Source organism: Corvus hawaiiensis, chromosome 11, assembly GCF_020740725.1.
Source record: "Corvus hawaiiensis isolate bCorHaw1 chromosome 11, bCorHaw1.pri.cur, whole genome shotgun sequence".
Classification (NCBI taxonomy): Eukaryota; Metazoa; Chordata; class Aves; order Passeriformes; family Corvidae; genus Corvus; species Corvus hawaiiensis.
This window is the reverse complement of record NC_063223.1, coordinates 4,660,061-4,684,230: the sequence shown is the minus strand read 5'-3', so window position 1 is coordinate 4,684,230 and position 24,170 is coordinate 4,660,061. Positions and strand designations below refer to the sequence as shown.

The following is a 24,170-nucleotide window of genomic DNA, read 5'->3' as shown; positions in this document are numbered from 1 at the left end:
TTTTTTGTTGGAGATGTCATTGCCAGCCTGATCAGATTCCCTTGGGATGAGTCATGTGCTCTTTCATAAAGGGAATAATCTCTTTGGCTTCAATTCGAGGACTGGACATGACCTTAAAGATCACCCTAAATTTTAGATTGCTGGGATTATCTTAAACTGATAGAAGGGGTTTGAGAAGGCAAAGCCCACTAAGATCTGCAAATCTCTTTAAGTCGTGCTCAAAAATTGGCTTTGGGTGTCTTGGCTGTGTCTGATCACCCAAGGGGATTGGGCATTTCACACAGAAAAAGAAATTACACCTTACCTGTATCATTATCTCCTATTGAATGGGTGCTCTAAGGTTCATTTTATATTAGTAAAGGTGGTGTTTTGTCCACTCCAGAATACCCAAAATTGCCAGTGAACATGTGCCAGCTTTCTAAAATATCTGTTCCTAAATGATCAGATTCATTTTTAACCATTCAATTTTCCTGTGTTCAAAGCACAGCCAAGTCTCCAGGGGGAAATACCAACCACAACCCCCCATAAAATACAAACTGGCTAAAAGAACCCCTCAAGTGCTGATCCCACGGATTTGTTGCTCATCTAAGTGAAGTATGAGTGTCCTAACCAAAGACTTACTTTTAGTACAGCTGGAATGACACTAAGGCAGTGCTAATTCCCAGTAATTCCCAGTTTGATGCACAGATGTGTGGATATCACCCACCCTTCTCCCTCCCTGTGCTGCTCCTGGGCAAAAACTCTGTGTTCCTTCTGTCGAGGTTCATTGGATATCTCACCCTGGAGGAATAATGATCTGTAGGGATGCAGGCCCTGTGCTTTGCAGGCTCCTTGCTGTTATCACCAACTCAGTTGAGTGATGTCACTGGTGTGTTATCAAATTTGCTTTACAGAAGTCTCTAGAGGAAGACTTTTAAGTAAAATCCAGTAACATTTTTATTTTTCCAAGCCTATTAGCCATGTTTTTCTTTGGCAATTAAAACCCAGTGATGCATAAAGCAGTGATTGATGTGTGTACATTTTTGTTGGAATATAGCAGAAGCAGAAATAGTTCCATGCCAGTCGAACAGGAAGAATAGGTGAAAATAGCTGTGGCTCTGCTTTTCTAATCATTAGGAAAAAACCCTGAACTGTAATGACAAAGGGCTCACTAATGGTGAGTTTTTGACAGCGTGTCATTCAAGGCATTGCACAGCAGAGCTGCCTCCCACACGATACAGTCACAGAAATTGGCTTTCTAAAGGACATGCAGACACCTGCCACCACCAGTCTGCATCATTGACTCTTCATCTCATTTCCTATAATATTTTTTGGGTGGTTTTTAATAGCTCTTGCACGGAGGGGTCTCTCCTAATTGCAGAACCAGTAATTGCAGAGTATTTTGTGTTCTAAAAATAGGCACGTGTGGAAAAAATAAAAGCAAAGCACGGAAAGCCTCCTCGGGCAAACAAAGCCAGCAAGACAGAGCTCAGCTTTCACAAAAAAGTAGGGATCCCTGTCACGTCCCCAGTGCCCTGAGACTGGCAGGCTCCTGAGGGAAGTCTTGGTGTTCCCTTCAAGGTTTCCAGGGCATGCTGAGTTCAGGAATTCTGTTATTTCCATTATTTCTGTTATTGTTGCAGCCAGTAATGGGAACCAAGGGGGACTGTGTAGCTGCTCTGCTGGGGTAGAAGTCTCACCTCTGGGACAATCAGTGGAGCTGTAACTGAGAAGGGATGTAAGTACAGAAGTCTGAGGCCACATCTTCCACAGACTGGCATCTTACACTGTCCCCCCCAGCAGGAGCTGATGTGTCCTTGTTTGTTTGCCCATCCTTCGACGCCATCTGGGAAATGTTTCTTTAAAACTTTGATTTCCGTGCTTGCCTAGGAGTCACTTAGAAAAAGAATTACCACATTTCATAAAGCACAAACCCAAGCAGGTCCTGAGAAAAGGCTGCAGTCCTTTTGTTTTGCTTATAATGGAATCTTCTTTGCTATAAAGACTGATTTTTGTAGGCAAAATTTGGGGAAATTTTTCATTACTCTGGACAACTTGGGTAATTGTTACTGTGCAAAGCCATATGGGTTTGATTAAAGTTTCGAAATGCCAATTACTGAGACAAACTACTCAGTCCTGAGGGGCTTTGGATCATTTTAGAGTGCTTAAGCTTTTATTAAACCCCATCAGAGGTTTTGGAAGGAGGTCATTCCATGCAGAAATACCCTGCCCAAAGTGAGAAGCTGGTGGGCTGACAGCTGCTGCCGGCACCTCCTGGGCTTTTGAGCGTTTTTGGGGGAGTAGGGATCTGTGTCAGACTGGCATCACTTCCCAGTACCTGCCCAAGTTCTGGCACTGAACACTAAGGCAGCGTTTTAATGGAGGCTACAGAAAATCTCATTATGCCAGAAAAGCCATTCAAGTCCCCATTAAGGGGTGGGTGTTGGTGTGTGCATTGCACTCCAGTGCATTTCAGAAGCAGATGTCAGGCTTCTGTGCAAATATTAGCTAATTAAGCCTCTTCTGAGAGACACAGTTGAAGTACTTGTCCTTTGAGAGGTGCAAACTTTGTCACCAAGAGCTGAAGTGACTTTCCCAAAGTCATGCAGCAGCTTTTAAATACATCCAGCTGAAATTAAATACTACATGCACCTTTCTGCTTCTGTGGGTCCGTTCAGCTTGGTTTAGAACTGATACTGTCCAGAAAGTGTTTAAAAGGCACCTTAACTCATTCGTTAAGTAAGGTGTGAGTAGCTGCTACTCGCAATAACCTGTTTGCATTCCTGTTACACTGCTGTATTGTCCTCTTGAAATCATTACTAATTGCTAACTACTAATCCTTCTCTAATGCTGGGGTTACTGGAGCTTACAGAATATTTTTCTGTGTTCATTGGAGTCCTTGGTTTGGTGTTGTGACAATAGTTGGCAGGACACTGATCGACAGAATTGCAAGCGTTATTATTTTCTTCCTCAGTTTTTCCTTTTAATATGATGGGTTTGTGGGTTTATTTGTTGGTTTGGGGGTTTTTTTATTGGCAAATAAAACCAAAAACCCTCCTCTGCTACCCAGGGTTTTTTAGGTTTGAGGACAAAGTGAAGTGGAGCTTGATGGTGTTGTCAGGGCAGACACCCAGAGCTGAACCACCCACTCTGCAGTTGCAAGGCTGCAAGGTGGGGTCTAAATGAAGCTTCTCACTAAAAAAGTCTTCTCGATATTATTGTTCATTCCTGTTTAGGTGTTGCAAAAAGAAATCTGTGGGCTTCAGACAGCACGGGCACAATCAGCCTGATGGCTTTGATGAGGCTTTAGCCTTTCTTATAATTATCTTAATCTCGTTATTTCACTCAGAGCCCGATTTGAAGCACTTGCATGAGGCTTTTCCGAGCTCACTCCCAAGGCCTGATGGTTTGCAGCACAAGCAGTGGTGATGAATGCTCTGCTTTATTTGCTGCCTCCAGTTGGTTTTGACCATTCTTGCAGCATTTCCTAGATGTTCATCCAAGCAGAGGCTGCTTTTCCTGGTAGCAATCCTTTTCTTGTCAATATTGATGTAAAAAATAGCACATATATTCCTGCAGGCATTATTTGGGCTTTAGGCTATTACTCCTCCTGCAGCTGTCCTCAGAGAGGATGGCATCCAGCCTTGTGCCCGTGTGCAGTCAAAATGTATAAAAATCTGTGCACTGGCAGGTGGCCAGAGGAATGTAACAGTGGTTTTCTGTAAAATTAAAAAAAAAAAAAAAAACCCTGTAAATTTTATAGAATTGAGGAATGAAAAGATTCTATCTCTCTAATTGATAATTTCTTTTTCTGTTTTCCTTTTGTCCTAAGACAGAAAAGAAAGAAAGGCCAAAAAAGATTTCTCTCCTAGAAAGGGAGATGAAGCAGTGACAATTACTAATTTTATTTATTTATTTTTTAAGTATGTGTGCAGAAACCATTTTTAAGAGGGGATAAAAATCAAGGCTCAGTTTTCCATCCCTGTAACCTTATAATGATGTTCCTACCAGTTCCTGCTGATAAATATTTATCACCTCTGTGTTTTCCCAACTGCACTGACAACAGGTTTGTAATTGCCAAACCAAGGCTCAGCTACGCTGGAAACAAGGAAAAAAAAAAAGAAAGTTGAAATGCAGGAGATTGTTAAAGATCAGAGGCTGCCAAAGTGATTCCATGTCTTGGTGCTCCCACAAAGCAGCTGCTGGTGACAATCCTGGTGTCACTGCTCAGCTCAGAGTCACCTCCTCACTTCATTGCGAGTCTCTTGAATTCAGTGTGCAAGGAGAGCAGAGGGAGTTGTATTTTTGCAGTGCATGGGCCCTGAGGAGAGGAAAAAAGAGAGGTGGAAGGAGGAATTTGATTTAATTAAAGCGCTCTGTGGCTTTACATGCAGCTGGTACAAGAGACTTCCTTGTGGGAAAGGAAGGCTCTCCACACATGGGCCGGGAGGGCATCAGCAGCGAGGCTCCTGCAGGGAAACAGGCTGGGGTGGGATGTAATTGGTTATTTAAGGCAGCAGTTCTTCCTAAATTCATACAACAAAACTCCCCCAGCATTACAGGTGCAGGAATTTTCTCCGGGTGTGTCTGCTGCTGTGGATAAATCAGCACCTTCTCACCTTTCCCAGCCTGGGGAAGCATTTCCTGATCCTTTTGTTGATGCTCCTCAGCCTCCTGCTGCCTCATGTTCTACCCAGACCCCACCAGCCCACCCTCCAAGCTGATGTTTGCTTTATTTTGTCATTTTCCTCTTGTTCTTCTCATAAGGAGAAGCCTCTGATCACCCTTTAACCGAGTTCTTTCTCTCCTGGCAGACCTTGAGAACTTCAAGACCAGAACGAGGAGCACGGTGTCCGTCCGCCAGGGCCAGGGCATGGTGCTGCTCTGTGGGCCCCCACCCCACTCTGGAGGTAAAGAGCTTTCCTTCTCTCAACTTCAGTGTTTGGCAACGAATTGTGAGGTTTCCGTTCTCGAGGAAGAGAATTCCCAGAATTTTCAGGAAGTCTGAAGCAGTCACCTGCAAGGAGAGGGCTGTGGCAGGGCCAGCCTGACTATGGGGGTCATGCTGGGTGACTGGGGAAGCTCCAGTTGGGGGTAAATTCAGAGAAAAAGCATTTTACTATGTCTGAGTATAAACTTCAGAGGTGAACTGATGGAAGCTAAAGCAGTGTGTTCATATACCAAAGACATGGCCAGGGTCATGTGCAGCCTGTCTGCTTTGTGGCCCGGGTGTGTCTTCTGCTAAAAAGTTGTGGATTGCTGACAGAGCCACTTTTGTGCATCATCTTTTTATTACTATTTATTTTTTTCAAACACTATTGGCACTTTTTTTTGTCTCCTGGATACTCAGGATGTGTCCAGATCACACAAGGTGCCATTGGCTTCAAAGAGGCTGGCATAAATGTTTAGGAAATGCCAAAGACTTCTTTCAGTTTAGCACAAACTTATTTTAAACGTGCCAGTTTGTGGCTTCCTGAGCGTGCGTGTTGCACTGGTGTGTTTAAATTGTGTCCGAGAGGGAGTGGTTCTGGCAGAATTCCTGCTGGATGCCCTGGCTGTGCCCGACAAGCTCCATGTGTGTGTCCCTCCCCACCAGGACCCACAACCAGCCGCTGCAGCTGGCTCCTCCGACAGGGCACTGTTTGCTCCGTCAAAACATCGGAACATCTTCCTCTGATCCGTGTCCCTTTTAAAGGAATTTGCAGTCCTGCTTTGAAATCTGTCTGGCCTCATCAGCTGGATGGAAATTGCCTGGTGGACCATGTGCTGTTAGGCTGAGCTTATTGCTCAGATAGGAGGAGACAGGGCCTTGAGGAGCTCCTGGGCTCACGTCTGACCAGCTGACAGAGCTGCCCATGGACTTTGTCCCAGTGGGGCCCTCCCATTTCTCCAAGGCAGGAGGCTCCAAGAGGGACACAGGGATTGCAGGAATTGTGCACATTTGTCTCCTCAGCACAGCCCTGCTCTGCAGTGGCTGAGAGGTTCCTGTTTTGCCATAAGAAATCCTTGCAGGGTGAGCACCATGTGTGGAGATGGGGCAGCTGGTGGGGGCAGTGAGCAGAGAGAAGGCAATGGTTGTTCAGGTGCTCCAGGAGGAAGGTTTGGTCTGGGTTTATTTACTGGTGGTACAAAAAACTGCATTCCCAGAAGGTGCTGGTGTTATTTCCAGCATGGGTTCAGTAAGAGGGACAGAGCCTTGTGTGCTGATGGGGAAGCGAGAACATTCCTGGTGCCCGGAGGGTAATGATTTCCCTCAGTCATTTGGGTGATGGGAGATGACTTCCCCTATGACCACCATCCATCACCTGCTCTGTTGCAGCCTGAAAATTCTCTTAATTGTAGCCAGAGCCACAGCTAGTCTAACCTGACACTATCACAGCTCTGTAACCGAGCTGGGCTGGCGTTACTGAGCTTGTTGGTTGCTGGCTTGCACAGAAAGTATTCACAGGCAACTCAAAACAGGTTAATTCAGACCACTTGTTCTGCAGGAATTCATCTGCTCTGTGGCAACATTTTCTTTTACTTTTCCTTCCTCCCAAAGTTAGAAATAAGATGAGTTTTAAAAGTCACAACTGCAAATTGATGTTTCTTGGTAATCGTTGTGTTTCCATAAGCCAACTGCGCATGTCCCGCTGTGATCGAAGCTCTTGGCTCTGTAGCAGCCACTGCACAGTCCCAGAGCCTTCTCCTGCTCAGCCCTGGGCAGAGGGAGGTTCAGGAGGAATATCAGGTGTCAGTGGGAAGCTGCTGCTCATCGGAAGCCGCCGTGTTCCATGGGCAGCCCCGTCCCCAGGGCCTCGGCAGTGTTGGCAAAGCAGAGCTGTAGAGATCAGCTCCTTCCAGTCCCCCAGTGTAACATTGCAAGTGTTTAACGTTGAGGTGCGACAGGAAAAAACTGTTCAGCTTAGCAGTGAAAAATAATCCAGCTCATGGAAAGTGCGAGTGGCATTAAGAGGAGAAAATGCAATTACTTATTTTAGAATCTGATTAGGGCAGTGAACCCAACTTCATCATCTTTGCAAAAAGTGCCTGATGTCATTAATGACCAGTGCTGAAATACAGGGCTAACTGTGGGAAAAAATGCACTTTCATATTATTTCATTTTTACTTTAGCTTTGTATTTCATTGAAAATGAAATCTGAAAAAATATAATTTAAAAAAGCAAAACTATTCAATCTGAGAATTGCTGTTGCTCTGGTGATGAGGGTATTCACTGGAATAGCAGAAGCCTGAAAAAAACCATCCTGGCCAGGTGCAGAGATTTGGGAAAAGAAAAATAGTAAATTAGAAGGGAATTATTTCCTGTCAGCCATTGTCCCTGGTTGTCTTGGGCTTAAAAATTGTGGCTTTATTAAAAAGATGCTGATCGGCGTCCAGACCGTTAACCTTTCAGCTGTAGTTCACTCCGATACTTTGCCACTTGGAAATGTCCATTTTTGAGGAGCTGTCAGCTAAAAGCAAAGTTATGTTGGCCAACACACATTGGTTTTTGAGGCTTTCTTTTTATTTTTTCTTCTAAATGATGCCCAATAAAGAGCTTCCTACTGTTCAAACATTACAGGAAATTCATCCTGAAAATGAGTCCAAATGATGAACAAGTCTTTTCAGCATCAACAAATGGGCTGTGTACAGCTCGCACAGAACAATCTGGGCATTGCCGTGCATTGTCCCCATTTTTGGTTTGAAATGAGCTGGAAATGCAGCACATGGATCTCAGCTCCCCCCCAGACCCCAAATGGAAATGGAATGCGTGTGCGGCGCGGCGGCGGCGGGGAGCCGCTGTTTGTCAGGTCACTGCCTTGTGCTGGCACATTTTGTTAAGCAGCATAATGATGTGATGGCCTCCTCTGATGAAGTGCATGCTGAGTGCTGGAGATTTGGAAAATAAACGTTCATCTGCAGCTCGGGAAGTGAATGGGCTGGAAAGAGGAGTGAATGCAAATCAAACATTTGCTTCTGTCGCGTTTTCTGCGCTTGAAGCAGCACATTCCCAAACCCCCGAGGCCAGTCCTGCCGTATGGATGACCCCTTTGTCTGTTAGAAGTTCCAGTTCTTTTCCCTTCCTTTTTTTTTTTTTGCCTTCTCCATTTGTTCCTAACAGACTGGTAGAAACCTGCCTGGGTTGTTAGGATTTTTCTGAGATAATTACCCTGCGTGTGAAGGGTGTTCCCTCATTATTTCTGCAGCTTGTTTAATCAAAAGCCCAACGATGGTCATGTGTCAACCATTCCACCCTGATACTCCCCAGAAGAAATCATTCAGGAGTAAACATTGCTCTGGGAACATGACACTGGGGCCTGTGTAGCAGCACGAGGAGCAGCTGTAGGTGTTTGAGTGGACAAGAGGAAACAGTCAAAAATCCTAAAAGTCTGTGTGTAGCCCAAATGTGGCTTTGGTGTTGGTGCAGAACACCAGGGGCCTCATCACGGCCACTGCAGGAACTGGGCACTCCCCAGTGATGGAGCCACAGAAATGGGTTTGGACATGGGAGGGACATCAAAGAGTTTCTGTGACTTTTGTGTTGAGATTTAATAAGGTACCTCAGCCTGTCTTAGGGTGAGCTCTAAAATTTGGATACCAGAAAACAAAGCTCTCCTGCTTTGTATTTCCAAAGCCCTGTGAGATTAACCATTGAGTCACAGAATGGTTTGAATGGGAAGGGACCTTAAAGCCCATCCAGTGCCACCCCTGCCATGGGCAGGGACACCTCCCACTGTCCCAGGCTGCTCCAAGCCCCAATGTCCAGCCTGGCCTTGGGCACTGCCAGGGATCCAGGGGCAGCCCCAGCTGCTCTGGGCACCCTGTGCCAGGGCCTGCCCACCCTCACAGGGAAGGTTTATTTCCCAATATCCCATCTAACCCTGCCCTCGGGCAGTCCTCCTGGTAGGTTGTCACCAAGAGCAGAGTACAGGGGAAGAATCTCTTCCCTTGACCATCTGGAGCATTTCAAGCCAAAACAGGAAAAATATCACTAAAACAGGCTTTGTTTTTCGTTCTGTTGCATTTTTAAGCCGTTTAGAAACCACAAAGCATTTCAAAGTGCACAGCCGTGTTCCGGTTAAGCTCCTGGTGGAAATGTTTTCCTTCTGAGGAGCTTTGCGGGGGGAAACAAAGTTACCTTTCCTTGTTTGCTTTTTTCGGTGCTGTTAATCAAATTTGGCAAGATACATTTCTTGTTGAGATAAACTTAATTGAAACAAACAAACAAAAAGCTCCAAAATCCAAAGCAAACACTCGCTTGTGTTTCTCAGGGCTCTGAAGTGAAGTTGGGTTCTAACAGGGATATGTCTGGGAAGTATTTGGAGGTTGCTGTCCTTTTATCTCCAAATTTTAAGAAAAAATATTCTTTTGTGCCAAATAGTTCTTTTCACTTAAGTTTGTGGGAGCTGAGTCCTTTAGCTGCCACTTTTGTTAGATTTATTTGATAGTCAGGGCAGGGTTAGTTAATGCTTTAACAACTACAGTTTTCCAATTCCTTCTAACATCCCTGGCACTTCATTGTGAGTCTAGAGCCTAAAAAAATACAGTCCTGGAAAGTATTTTCTACTTGACAGGCTGGTAGCACACCCATCCTCATGCAGAACAAAGGGGCCTGCAAATCCTTCCCCTCCCTTCTTTGGGAAGATAAATGAACTTGCGTTTAGGATTTCTCTCACCCCCCTTCCTGCAAGTTTCTCATGGTTCATCTTTAGAAAGATCTATAACCATGTTCTCATGACATTTGCCTTCCAGCCCTCGTGGGAAAAGCCTGTGGAGATGGAGCTCTGCAAGTGCTGTGAGAAATGCTGAATGTACACAGAGGGCTGGTGAAAATGATCTCTCAATTACTTGATTATTTGAATTCCGTGTTCCCGTTGCATTCCCTGGAGGTGTGTCCTGTTCCGAGACCTCTCTGGGCTTCGCTGTTCCACCCCTCACCACAGCTGCAGCACATTTATTCTCACTCCTAATCTATCTCAATCATCTGGGCAAGAAATAAACCAGCTGAGGGCTTTTTTTTAGATCACAAAGTGCTCAGCTGGGCAGATGGGAACCCACTGGTGTTCCTACAGGATTTGTCTTCTCCTGCCATTTGCTGAGGGCCTCAAAGTTCCTGCTGACCCTGGAACTGAACCTCCCCTCCATGAGTTCTCTCCCTGAACCTCAGTTCCTCAGACTCCTTGTCCCTCTGCTCCTTTCTTACCTTCCTGGGTATCTGGGAGCTGTGTCCCCTTGAGTGAACAAAGGCAGGATTTCAAGGAAAATCAGTTTTCTCTCTCTGTTGTGCCCATGTTCTCAACATGCTTGGAAAATTCCATCTTCCCAAAGAGGAGGAGATTCATTAAAGCTCAGTTGTTCCCATAATTCTTTCCTATCTGATGCCATCGCTCCTGATGGAAGCACAGCCATGGATGGGAACACATCCATGGCTGTGAGCTGAGATGTTGACAGAGAATAATTCCCCCATCTTTTCACAGATTGGATGCATTCAGGTTTTCTCATTCTTTCCTGCCTTTTTTTCCCTGCTGCTATCCAGGAGAACTTTTAGTTCTGTTGCACAGCTTAATCAAGTAGAACTAACTAAATTTTAGCATTTGACAGAGGAGATGGCAATTCTGATCCCATCTCAATCTCAGCCTTTCATGCTGTAGTGAAGTGTGGACACCAGACATGTTTGCAGAAAGCACTTTACTGATTACAGTGCTGCTGAAACCACTTCTGGGCACAGAAATCATTAGCGCTGCTCACTTGTCCGCTCACTTTTTCACCCCTTTTATTATTATTTTTTTAAAGGGATGATGGACACTTCAAGGGCTGGGAACTGTGAGAATGTTTTGGCTTTCAGGGTGGCTGATGGCCTCCAGTGGGATGAAAGGTTTGAGGGGTTTGTCTTGTAAATAATCCGTCCCACAAATTGTGTCTGGTGTTCCCTCGTGTTTGTACAGCCCCCACCACGCAGTGCAGGGAGGAAGGGGAGCAAACCTGGGAAAAACCAGACCGGTGCAGGAGGAAAAAGGCAATTATCAGGATTTTTATACCATGCGAGTGGGGCATAGCAGGAATCCTGGAGCGTTTCGTGGCCTCACTCCACTACAGTAACCTTAATATTCAGCCTTTATTCTCCTGTTTCTTTCAGTGTGGGATGCCCAGAGCTTTTGAGAAATGTGGATTTTACAGAACCTGTATTCCCAGGATGGGGCAGCTCCGTCTTGCCAGGCAGGTTGTCAAAGGGCTGAGCTACCCCTGTTACTCCTTATTAAGCGACTGATGGTTTCTCCTCTTTCTCTCCTGTCTTAATGTCTTTGGAGGCCTTTGCTGCTTGGTCAGATTTGGTTCCAATTAGTGAGAAGCTAATTTAGAGAGGAGTCTCACACACATGGGTGGGCACCGTGGTTGTAAAAGTTCCATTTCTCCGGGAAACCAAGCAAAAAATCTGCTAAGCTGGTTGGAAGTTGGTTCAACTATTTGTCAGAATGCTACAGGGTCACTGAGCAGCCTGCCACGGGTCACTGCCAAGGCTGGAGGGAAAATATGAGCAGGTAAACTCTCCCGTGGGGCTGGGAAAAGCAAAGAACAAAGAGGCAGGGAAATACTTTTCCATTAGGGACAGTCAGTGATGGATTTGGTGTATTTGACTGTGGTGTTGGGTCGGTGGTGGCAGACCTGGAGCATCAGGAGGTGCTGCAGACCCCCCTGGACTGCAGGGCAGGAGTTGTCCTTGGACCTTGTTGTCCATGGATGGTTCTGCCTGCAGCATGCAGGGAAGGACAGAGGGGAGGCTCAGTTCCCAAACAAGCAGGATAATGCCCCAGCAAGGTGGTGTTCCCATGAGCTGGGGCTCCACAGCTCGCAGGTGTCTTTCCTGGAATGGGAACATGTAAAATGCCAGCAGGATTTCCTAGATATTCCCAGGAGGAGGATGAAGGGTGAGTGCTGGAGATATGTGGGAGATGGAGACCGTGAGGAGAGCAAAGGGTGCAGCATCAAAAACTACCTGAATCTGTTACCAGTTTTTCCTCTTAATAGTGATTGCCACTCAGCGTCCCCTAACAGCAGAGAATTCCCAGGTCCAAAGTGTCAACACCCTAAAAGTGTTTTCCAGAGCACGAACAGCTGAGCCCAAAAACCTCTGAGAGATTTATCTCAGGCCAAGATCCAGAAAACAACTTCCCAAAGCTTCCAGTTCCTGCAGTGTGTCTCCAAGGCAGGCGCCCTGCTCCTGAAAGCTGGATCTGAGCAGCCTGGCAGCATTTCTGCCAAAAAATTCCCTCAAAATTCAGCCCAAAATTCACTCCAGGTGTCTCTTTCCACAGCAGCATCACAAGGAGTAGGTGAGTCACACACTGGGTTTCTGTAATTCGTCTGTGTCTGGCTCCATGTGATGGAGATTATTACAGTTCAGCAAAAATGGGCTTCATTAAACCTAAAATCAGGCATATGAAACCCTCATTTAAATAAAAAGTGATTGAGAATGGTAACTTCCATTTAAAGTGCATCTCCCATCATTTATTTTTTATGCTCTGCCACAGTCACCGTTTAAATTATTGAAAGCAAGAAGTAAAAAGCTTCTCAGGAGATAGAAATGGATTAGATTAAAATTAATCTGACATAATCCTTTCTCTAAAACTGCTGATTCAGTTTGTGCACAAGTTTATCAACATATTTGAGGATAAGGGATAAGGATAAATTCTCTTCTAATTTGGGAGTGCTTTGGCTTGATATTTCTGACAGCACAGGGAACATGCAGCGCTCTCTTAATTGAGAGATTTATGAAATTACAAATATTTCCAACAGCACAAATGCCAGGCTCATTACAGATTTATGCTAATTTAAGCACCTGAGTCGGCAAATGTGATCTGCCTCATTTCTGGGATGAATTTTGAGGTGCAAAAATAGGGGCAAAGTCAAGAACAGATACTGGCCACGGGAGTTTAGAGCAGATTTTCAGCTGGCACGTGTCACCTGTCACCTGCAGAGTCAGCCCCCCAGCATTCCTTGTTTGTGCCCCACGGTGGTGTCATGGACACAGGAGGAGGTCTGGGGTCTGTAACTGGGAGGGAAGAGGCTCAGCCCTCCATTGAAGACCTTGGAAACAGCGAAATATCAGGAACATGACGTTAATGGATTTTTTATTTATCAGTGACAGCTCGTGACATCTTTAAAAAGAAATCATCTGCGAGCCAGTCGTGTGGTTTATTCCCTGTTTGGTTGCAGTCAGCACTAAATGAAGATTGAAATGGGATTGAGAGGGGGTAGAGCCAGCCGGGCTTGGCTAAAGATGAGTGAGATCTGTCGTCTGACAGAACCCAGTCAATGGCATTTATCGAGAGTTGTAGCACCTTGTGATGTCTTTATGAAATAAATCAGAGATCAGAGTCCTGCTCTCAGGCTCTGCTAACCCTTTCCCTCCAAATCCAGCTCTGCTGGCCTCCGCAAAGCCCTTGGCAGCAGCCAAGGATGCAGAACATGCATAGTTGGCACAAGCACAGCACTGATGTATCAGATTTGGGGTTCCACATCCCTGGGTGCACATTCTGCTTTGTTCAAGTCCTGGCTGTGGGAGCCCTCATTCCTATGGGGCTGATGCTTTGCTGTTGAAAAATCAGTGGAGATATTGGTTTGGGCATTTTCTGTTACCTCATGCATGTGAAGTGCCTAAAAATGCAACCATGATGTGTTTAAATATAATAAATGTGCAGCCACGATGTGTTTAAATGATATGATAAATGTGCAACGATGATGATGTTTTCAGCTAGTAGATACCAAAGCATTTTATCTGAACACTGTTTATCTATCAAATATGTGAAGAGAATATTTATTTCCTGTGTACTACAGACAAGTGCCCTCCAGGCCGTGCCTCCCTCAGGCTGTTTGGGCAGATATTTCAGCCTTGGAGTTGTTCATAATTTTAATTCATTGCAGTAAGAAAATTCTCCACAACCAACTTTTACTTTTTTTTTTTTTGTTAGAGGTTTGATCTAATCTCCTACAGCTACAGTAAGAGGCTGATCAAAGGTAGTGAAAGCTGGTATTAAAGGATTAGCTAAGTCACATTGAAATATGTTTTGAAACAAGCCCAGGGACCTTTAGCTTTTCTGAAGCAAGTGCACACACAAAAAAGGATTTTTAGGCTAACTCCCTGTGACTTTAAACAGAAAACAAACTGATGGATTAAATCTGTGAGTCATTCCTTCAGGTGATGTGTGTAGCACTTTATGTAACACAAGCCTGGAGAATATCAGCAGCCACTGAATCTCTCACAGCACAAATAAGGAGCAGAATTTAAATTCAGGGTAGGCATCAGTTGTGCTCGTGCCCAGCTTCCTGTGTTTTTACTCTCTTTTGATGATTGCTTGTAAGTAATTAGCAGCTTCAGCCCAGCCTCCTTTTATCTTTTTCACTGGCTGATCTCTCCTGTTTCCATTTGCTGCTGCCAGTCCCTGTCCCAGGGGTGCTTTGTCTCTGGCTGTCAGGTGAAGATGAGTTTCTTTGGGAAGATGTTGATGCCACTCTGTGGACTGTATCAAGCTATTATTCCTTTTTTTATTACCAGAATTTCCTCATTGGAATGAGCTAAGAAACAGAGAGAGGGAATCACCCAGCTGATCGCTGCTGGGGTGAGCCTGGCTCCTAAAGCTTCAGTTTAAACGAGAAGTGCTGGAAAGTGGCATCAAATCCCATCCTGGGCGAGGTTCTCCATTGCCAGGAAACACCAAACCTGCTTCAGGAAGGCTCAGAAGCCCTTAGGATAGACACAGGTTGGGTTGGTGGGTGGGTTTTCTTTCCAGGCAAGACCAGGCTGAGCTGTAAATTTCTGTAAGACAAGTTTTAAAGTTTTTCAGACAAAAACCCATCGAGTTTCTCCCCAAACCTGCTGGGCTGTGCTCGATGGGAGGGTGTCTGTGCCCATCAGATGCTGTTGAAATACTTTTGGTATTTAGCTGGAGTAAACGCCCCAGTGCAGGACTCCACCTCCCGACGTTTTCCCTTCAGCACAGATGCAGATTGCTGTGGATTTTCCTCCCTTCAGGCTCAGGCTGCCCCATGGCACAGTGGGATCCTCCTTAGTGCTCCCCTGCCATCGACTGGGGCTGCAGGCTGCTGGGGAGAGATAAGCCAGGCCAGCTGTGTTCAGCCAGCAGATATTTCACTGGTTTAGAGATGCACGAGCTGGAGATGCAGCTGATACAGGGCATTATTGATTAGGCTTCAGGTAATGAAGGCCTTTTAATTACCCACATCTGAAGCTCTACATACTGGGCAGATGAAGGGCTGGGAGGCAAACACAGCACTGAAAACTGCTGTGGGAATGAGTCCAACACAGAAATTGGGTAATTTGTGTGTTTTTCTCATTCTTATAAACTTCTGACAGCACATTGCCCTGTTGCCTGGCTGCTGAGTAACTGTGTCCTCAGATTTGGCGTAGCTGAGAGTTCATCCAGACGTGTTTTATTAACCTCAGATTAATCTTTTCATTATTTATCATTCCTTTTATTAAAACCTGCATTTGAGGCCCAGAGCTGTGGTGTGTAGTAGAGCTCAGACTCGAAGGGAGAATTACCAGGTGATGCTTTTGTCCAGGCTGATTTCCTTAAATTGCTCTGCAATTATTTAAAACTGGAAGATAAAAAATGGATGCAGTGTGCTGGCAGGGCAATGGAATGGTCTGTAGGCCCAAAAAAAAGGTGTGGTGCATAACTCATGTAGCTTTAACATTAAAATAAAACTGTGAAGGAGAAAAATGGTAAAAAACTTCAGGAATTGCAGAGAACTGGTGTGTGTGGAGAGGAGCCTCAGAGGGTTGGGTAGGGCCATGAACATGGAGTGTTGTGCCAGGGATTTGTCTTTCCCAAATAATCCCCTTTTCCTCTTCCCCAGGACACTCTGGCAGGGTGTTGTGGCACTCGGAGCCTCCTTTCCTGCTCACATTTTGAGATTCACGGGGTTATGGGTGCTGATTGCTCAATCAAACTGCAGTGACACCTGGAATTAGGAAATTTCATTTATGAACATCCCCTACAAGCAGATTTTGGCAGATTTTAATAAACAAGTTGAGAATACTGAACGAGTTCACGGGACTCATCAGATAACCAGTTAGGCTTTTACCCAAATTTGCTGTAACCTTCAAAACACTCTGTTAGAGGCTCTAAAGAGAAATTGGAACACCAAGGAATGGAAGCAATCAGAGCAAAAAAAAAAAAAAAGAGAAGTCTGTGGATTATCCACCAAAAATCAGCTTTCCATGAAGTTTATACAGCAACTGTGGGTATGGCTGGGGGGTTGTACAACGAAATGGTATTACAGCATTTGGATATTAAAACAAAGAGCAGGTGGGAATGTTTGGCACTTCCCAGCCAGCCAGGAACACACCCAGAGCCAAGAAATTTGTCTGTGCTAAAGCACCTAAAAGCAAAGTGCTAAATGCAGTTCCTCCCGACCATCACCTGCACTGCCATAGTTGAGGGAACAGCTTCTCTCCAGGAAAACCTGCACTGTGCTGTTGGCTCCGTCTGGGAATGGCAGGGAGTAAAACAGGAAAGCTTCAGCACTTCCCATTCTGCAAAAAGTAACTGAATTTTGAAAAAAAATTTTAAAACAGCCCTAATTTTGCAGAAGTGCATGATCCAGGGAAGGGCCAACCAAACACTCAGAGCTGTGGTCACTCTGTCTGGATTTAAATAGTTTCTAACAGGGGATGAGCCTCACTTCTCCTTTCAAAATGTCTCAAAATTATTTCCTGTTTCAGTCATAGTTTGGGTTGCTTGGGACAGTTTAAAGGGAGGATTTCATTATTTCCTTAATTTCATATTTTTCTCTTGCCATGGGTAGTGAAGCCTAATTTTTGTGCATTATGATTTACAGAAAACCTTCTGTTTCACACTGAAAATCAGTTCCCACCTGTCCATCTTGAGAGTGACAGAGGAGGTGATAACCTAGGAATTATAGCAATCATTAAAGATTGGATTAATCTCTTTAACTTTCAGTAAAGCCTATAAAAAATAATAGTGTATTGTACATTAAAAATGATAAATGACCCCCCTTTTTTTGGCTAATACTAATTCCAAAATTTCATTCCTCTACTCATCTTTATGGCTACCATAATCTTGATATTTTAATAGCTTTTCCCATAATAGCCATAGAGACCTTTTTAAGTGGCAGCCCTGACTTTATGGAAGAGACTTAAAAAAAAAAAAAAAAATCAGGAAGAGTTTCTTCCACTTAAAGGCAGAGACAAAATACGTGCATGGCTCAAGACAGGCAACCAGAGAACGTTATTTTGGCAAACCACAGGCCTAATTTTAATAATTATTCAGAATTTCTGTGCAGCTTTCAGTAGAGAGTAGATAATGGAAATGAAGAAAAATAAGGTTACAGCATGTTCTGGGTCTGTGCAGGGGATGACCAGGCAGGTGCTCAGTGGCTGCTCTGGGATTGCAGCTCATGGAGTTCCTCCTTCCCTTTAAAAGCAGCAAATACAGGTCAGAAATGAAGTAATATTCTCTGTTTGAGAGACCTGCTTGAATCTGCTTTAAAGGGGAAATTAAAAGCGTGGTAAATTAGGCAAAAATTACGTGAAAAGGGCCCCAAATTAGACAGGAGAAGTTTGTAATAAATTCGTCAAGGAATTAGAGCCTAATGTGTGATTAGAAAACCTTGAATTGCCTGTTGCTGCTGCTTCCTTGTGCTCAAAGGCTCCGTGCTGGTGACTCTGGGAGACGTTTCCATCAGCGGGAGCCACCCCAGGCTGTGTTTTAAGTGTCTGTTTGCACAGGAGTTACAAATTGCCTGTGGGGTGTTTGCTGCCTGTCACTTCCAGAGCAATTAGGAAGGGAGACCTTATCAAAAGGAATCCATCAAGTTGGGAGAGCCATAAATATTGCACCAGGATCTCTCAGAAAATCAAAGGGAGTTGGAGGGAGTATTTATTTACATGCTGCTACGCAAGCAGATGCACGTAGAGATGCTCCCCTCCGTGCTCTTCCCTGGGCTCTGTATTCCATTAGTCCCTGGTGTTTGAGAGAAGGAGAGAGAGAGAACTACCCAGTTTTAAATATTATATAGCAATCATGGACTGCTAATATCAAAATCTGTGTAATTTGGGCCGTTGGATCTTTCTGGACGCTGATAGGAAGGCAGAGCTGCACCTTCAGACCTTTGCTGTGTTCCTCAGCTGTATATAGCCAAATTAATAGAGTTTGGAGGTAGCTCTGGGGGAAGTTTTGATGCTTTGCCATCTAGAAATGGGTCTCCTTTAGTCTGTCCTGTGCTGGGTTCCTCATTTCGGAGAGATCCCAGCTCATCACCGTTTGTTTCCCTCTTTGATCTCACCTCCTCCTCTTGCATAGCCTCCTGTGACCTGCTTGCCCAGGGCTTCCCACCTGGCCCTCAGCTCCAATGACAGAATTATTCCCGACTTTCTAACAGAGGCAGAGCCAAGGAAAAGCTCCTACAACGATTACAGGGTTGGAAAGCCCATCTTGAAAATGCCGGCACAAGGGCTCTCGATGGCTCTCACCAGCAAAGAGACGAGAACTCCTTGAGCCAAAGGGATCATTAGCCCACAAGCACAGAGCTAGAGGCTGCAATGAAAATATTTAACCTGGAAATTAGAGGGTTCTTAGCAATTAAAGAAATACTGCCTCACAGAGAAAAGCAGGAGCCAAAACCCTGCAGCTTCTGGGGTGTAATTATACCTACAAGACCTCCTGGGGAAGGATGGGAGGGACAGGGATTGATCCAGAAATTCCCTCCCCACTCTGTTGTTCTGTGGTCAGTTCACCATTCCACAGTCAGTGCAAAATTGCAGAGCTCAGGGGGGCTCTGGTGGAAACCTTGTGTGTGAAGAGTCACTCCAATTTCAGCACCTCTGTGCATCCCAGGGCAGGGATGTTTATTTGCCTGTTGCCGGCTGCTTCTGGAGGAGCAAGATAATTGTTCACCGAGAGTAAATTTAAAAAAAAACCCAACAAACTTAACTACTTGCAGAAAATAATAAGCTGGCTGAGAAGTGGTGCCTTGTTTGCTCTGAGTATCCTCTTGACATCAGCATGAGGTTCCTCCTAATGAGATGCACATGTGTAAATATGATGATTAGATATTCCCTCATAAACAAAATTATCGTATCTTCCTGAAAGTCTAGCAGGCATTTTCAAGTCCTGTTGTTAAAAATAAATAAACGAAGGCCTAAAGTCAGCCTTCAGCCTCTTCTGGCTGTAAACAGAGGGACGCGAGGGCAGAATGTATTTTCCAAAGTACCTAATGGCAGTTGAGGTCAATTACAGCTACAACTCATTAGAGTATTAAAATAAGTATATGATTTTTGGTATAATTAGTGTTCCCTTAGAAAACTGCAGCGGTCTCATATCCACTTCAGGCTCTTTCAGTGTGCTTGGGCATTTGACTCAGGCAGATATAATAGGGTTAGACTGCATTAACCTCACTCACAGCCTCTGCAGCCGCTTGCAGCGTCTCTCACTTCTTCTTTATTGCTCAAATAACTTCCAAGGATGCCTTATAAAACACAGAGCACTGTCTAATTAGTCACAGAGAAGATTACAGCTGCTTAATTTAGTGTTGAGCTTTTTGCTGATTCAGAAATTCCCGAGGAATAAAGCATCCAGTGGGTGATAACACGACTCGGCAGATCCTCCTCACAATTGGCTTTAAAGGGGAAAAAAAAATCAATTAGGGTGGATGAAAGCAAAGCCATGAGCAGGCTGGAATGTTCATGACAAAAAGGTGAGGTTCCTGTAACATGTGTTTTATTCTGGATGAACCTGAGGGAGTAGCAGGAATATCAGACCCCTGTGCAGGCTCAGAAGCGTCCCAGCTGGAAATTTGCATTGCTAGTGATGCCTTGTTCTCTGGTCCTAAAAATATGAGCCAGACACAGTTAGGGTGATAAAAGGGGTACCTTTATGCAAGGATCCTCAGGTGCACGAAGCCGTCAGGTGGGAAACGCCAAGGACGCCCTGTTGAGCTTTTGACAGGGTACCCTTCCTTCTCGGACCAGGGTAACGGAGCAGAGGAGGCTGCTGTCCTGCTAAGTTCTTTATTTCATAGTCTCACAGCTTTCTTGAAGGCAGAGTTTGAAGGGGGTTACATGATAAAGGCAAGCAGCAACAGCAACAGGCAAAACAGCTTCTTCTTCTTCTATATGCTCTATGTGCCCTATATCTTTTCTTACAGAAGTGTGGATTATATTTGTTAATTGACCAATAGGATTAACACACGATTCTAGCTCTTCTTTTCTTAACCTATCCTGGTCTAATTCTAACAGCTTAAAAGCCTTACACAAGTGTTACATAGGTATTGCACAGATTTGCATTACAGTTTCTCTCAGTTCTTATTGTTTATGTGAACACTCCTTCTAAAAAGTGTGAACAGTGTAATTCTAGCTAGATTTTGTCTAAAGTAAAGAAATTCTGTGAAAATTCTGCTGCAGTAAGAACTGTGTTTAAGGTCTCTGCTGTAGCTTTTCAATGTTTAAGGCACTTAGCATATATTTCTACTAAAAGTTAAAAAATTTGTATTTCTATTTCACTTTGGTGTGACTTCACGTATCTCAGCTTGTCCAAAGGTTTTAATTCAACCCCTGTGCTTTGGCTTCCCTTTGGGGCTGAGTCCAGAGGAGCTTTCACTCCAACACCACCCCCCACACGTGACACGTGCACAATTTTCATAGATTCTGCAAATTAGCGCATCTGACAAGAACCCCCCAGTTAGGAACCTGCCCGTGGAGTAGCCCCCCAGATGAGATCCAGGCCCTGCTTACAAAAATATGTCTCACAAAGCTGCTTTCAGCCTTGGTTTCTAAGGAGAACCAAGATAGCATAGGGATCCTGGAATTTGTTTTGTCTTCCTGCCTAGGGAAATGTTGAAGCTAAGCTGCAATAAAAGGCTACAAAGTTACAAATACTTGTGTAAAGAATACGGACAATATATAAAAGAAAAAAAAGGTAAAACCTGAAACAGCATCAGCGGCCGTGGGGCTCCTTCTGTGGGCTGTGACATACCCAAATTTCCCTGCTCAGAGTTTGTCCCTTGTGCTTGCAGAGCTCAGCTACGCATGGATCTTCAACGAGTACCCGAGCTTCGTGCACCAGGACAGCCGGCGCTTCGTGTCCCAGGAAACCGGGAATCTCTACATCGCCAAGGTGGAGACCTCGGACGTGGGCAACTACACCTGCGTGGTGACCAACACCGTGACCAACAGCAGGGTGCTGGGGCCCCCCACGCCCCTCGTCCTCAGGAACGACGGTAGGAGCCTCCCAAGCTGGCCTTGGAGACTCTCCCGTGCTTTTCGTGACTGGATGTCACCCAGACATTGAAAAGTGGCCTGAAATGTTTATATTGGAGTTAAGGGAGAGATTTTTCTCCTCAGAGTGAGGCTGGAGCTGTGGTTCAAACTCATGGACAGCTAAAGTTGCTCTTCCCAGCTGAGACTCTCAGAGTCAGGCAATAATTACAAAAGAAAACCCTGATGGGATTTGGCCAAAGACAGGAAACAAAATAGATTTTAGAGTCTGGATATACCAGTTTTTCTCATTTTATGCAGCCCAAAAGTGAGCAAAGGCACTTTGTTTTTTCGGTAACTCTTAGCTCAGCCTGTATTTCCCAGCAGAATTAGGGCTATTTTTATTGGTCTGTGGAATAATACAAAAAAGGGAGAAGAAAGCAAAAGAGGATTTCTAAATTTATACAGACAATTGATCTGTATCGTCGTCATTTTTGAGCAGATAAGAAAAATACTTTGCATGCTAATTTACAATTAAAATTAATTAAAATGTCTCTGTTCAAAGGCTAACAGTTGGAACATTTGTTCCAGAAATAGAAATGCAATGTTAGCAACTTCTCCTGGAAGATCCACTGTCACCTCGTGGTATTTGACAAAAATTCCTTGCTTGGAAAATGCAGTTGCTGCAGCCTCCTGCCCATCAGGCTGACACAATTCCTGTGGATGGGAAATGCTGTTGGTGATGAGGAATTGTCACAACGGGACTGGGAGGGGTGGAGGTGCTGCTTTTCCAGATCTGCCCCCCCTTACAGGGAATGCTGTGTTCCTACAAACACAGAGGCAGCAAATCTGTCCCCAGTGAGCCATGGCATGGATGGCAGACAAAGAGCAATGTTTAAATTTGCCTCATACTAACAACTGCAGTGCTGAAATTATATTTTTTAATATTCCAATAATAGGACTTTTTTTGCAAACCCTACTGGAAGAGCTGGGGAGGGACTTGGTACAGGGGTGTGCCGTGCTAGAACAAGGGGCAATGGCTTTAAACTGATGGGGCAGGGTTGGATTGGGAAGGAATTCTTCCCTGTGAGGGTGGTGAAGCCCTGGCACAGGGTGCCCAGAGCAGCTGTGGCTGCCCCATCCTGCTCCAAAGCCTGCTGAGTGCATCCAGGTGTTGAGAGCTGCTGCTCCTGCAGTGCTTCTCAATTTTTCTTAAAAATGTGGGATTTTCGACATCAGGATGGAAACAGGAACAGTAGGAAAGCACCGAAATAGTCCTGGAATAAAATTGCCATCAGCAGCAGCTGTATGGGCCAATTAAACTCTACCATTTCACAGGTGTTGTCAGGAAATGCCTCTCATCTCCTCAGACGAATTAGCCTCCTTCTGAATTCCTGGGACTTTCATCCCAAAGCAGGTTTTTAAGCCTTGATATTGAAAGAAAGATACAAAAGCCTCTGAAATGCCAACACATGGAACATCTGATGTGCGACACTGGAAGTGTTCTCCAAGCTACAAACCCGGGGTCTATTTTAGTCTTTTATTTCCTCCTCTGTCCCTGCCACCTGCACAGCTAAGTCAGATGTTAAATCACCCAGGAACAGCAGGAAAAATGAGGATTTTCTGCATGGAAGTGATCTTGGATTCAGGATGGAGATGTCTCAACTGCTCTGATGTTGCTCCTATAAAGAGGAGACAGCAGGGCTCACTTCATACCCGATATATATTTGTGTAGGTAGGCAGGTTGTCACTGCAGCAGGAGCCTTGTGATTTTTCCAGGTACAAATCCTGATTTTTGGGTGGTTGGAGTTCACAGGAAGGCTGTGAGAGGCCACAGCTGCCGGGCTGAGGGTGGCAGTGGCTGTAGCTGATGTCCCACAGCCCCAGGGAAACATTCCTACCCCACTGTGGGGTTTCATCCCCCTGGGATTTCAGCTCTCCAGTCCCAGCCCAAGGCAAAGAAATGGGAATGAATGAATAAAAAGTGAGAGAAGGGGTAAAAGATCTCCATAAGTTCTGAATAAATAAAAAGTGAGAGAAAGATCTCCACAAGTTCCATCAGCTGCTGCTTTGGAGACCACGGGGCAGTTCTTGGCTTGATTGAAGCTCACCCAGCTAATACTTAACACAGATTTTGGAGAAATTTAGGCAAGATTGCAAAGGTTTGGCAGGTCCCAGTTGGGAAAACAGGATTTGGAGCTTTTTGATGGTGCAGTGTTGACATGCAGAGGGCTAACGAGTGACATGCCACGTAATTGCTGTTCGTGTGGTTTGTAAATGCTGGAATGTCACCACGGAATCACAGGTTTCCTCTTCCATGTGCCAGGCAGCACATGAATGTGGGGAGAGTATTCAAATTTTTAATAAATGCATTTAATTTTGACAACTGAGGCTGTGCAGAAGCTGCTTTGTTGAACGTTCATTTGCAATTAATGTGTTGGAAGAAAGATGACATAACCTGCTGTTGTGCCAGAACAGGTCAGCAAGCAAAGGTGGACTTGGTGCAAGCCTCACACTGAGCATTTTTAGCTTTATCACTGGAAAATGAAAGGAAAGAACCAGGATTTTCTTGCATCCTGTGTGAAAAGCAAAGGGAACAGAGAGCAGCACAGCAATCACAGGCCAGCACCAGCAGCTCCGATGCACCCCAGTGTCACTGCAGGCTCCTGCTGGCTCATTTCTGGTTTTCTGGGATTCATCAGGGCTGACCCAGCTCAGCTCCTCCCTTGGCCACTGTCCAGGCAGCGCCGCACTGTTGAGATTTAAACTGCAATCATCAATTAGCTGATAATCACTATTGGTGAAATTATATGTGCCGGGTCTAAGACAGTACAGTGAGTGGAAATGGAGCCATTTGTCAGGAGTGTAATGGCCTTTTTATGTGCACAAATTTTTAAACACAATTTCATAAAGAGGCTGCCACGCTCCGTGATTTACTGGGGCAGTAAAAAATAAAGAAATTACCCGAGGAGCA

General features: G+C 44.9%; 1 protein-coding gene across 3 annotated transcripts in view; it reads left to right on the top strand.

Annotated features, from left to right (window-relative positions):
• Window positions 1–24,170, top strand: part of LOC125331430 (contactin-4) — a 273,122-nt gene that overhangs the window by 184,349 nt on the left and 64,603 nt on the right. For all 3 annotated transcript variants that reach the window (XM_048315396.1, XM_048315394.1, XM_048315395.1), the window contains 2 exons: window positions 4,794–4,889; window positions 21,016–21,219. In XM_048315396.1, coding sequence (XP_048171353.1) covers window positions 4,794–4,889; window positions 21,016–21,219 — 300 coding nt within the window. The remainder of the gene's footprint in view (window positions 1–4,793; window positions 4,890–21,015; window positions 21,220–24,170) is intronic.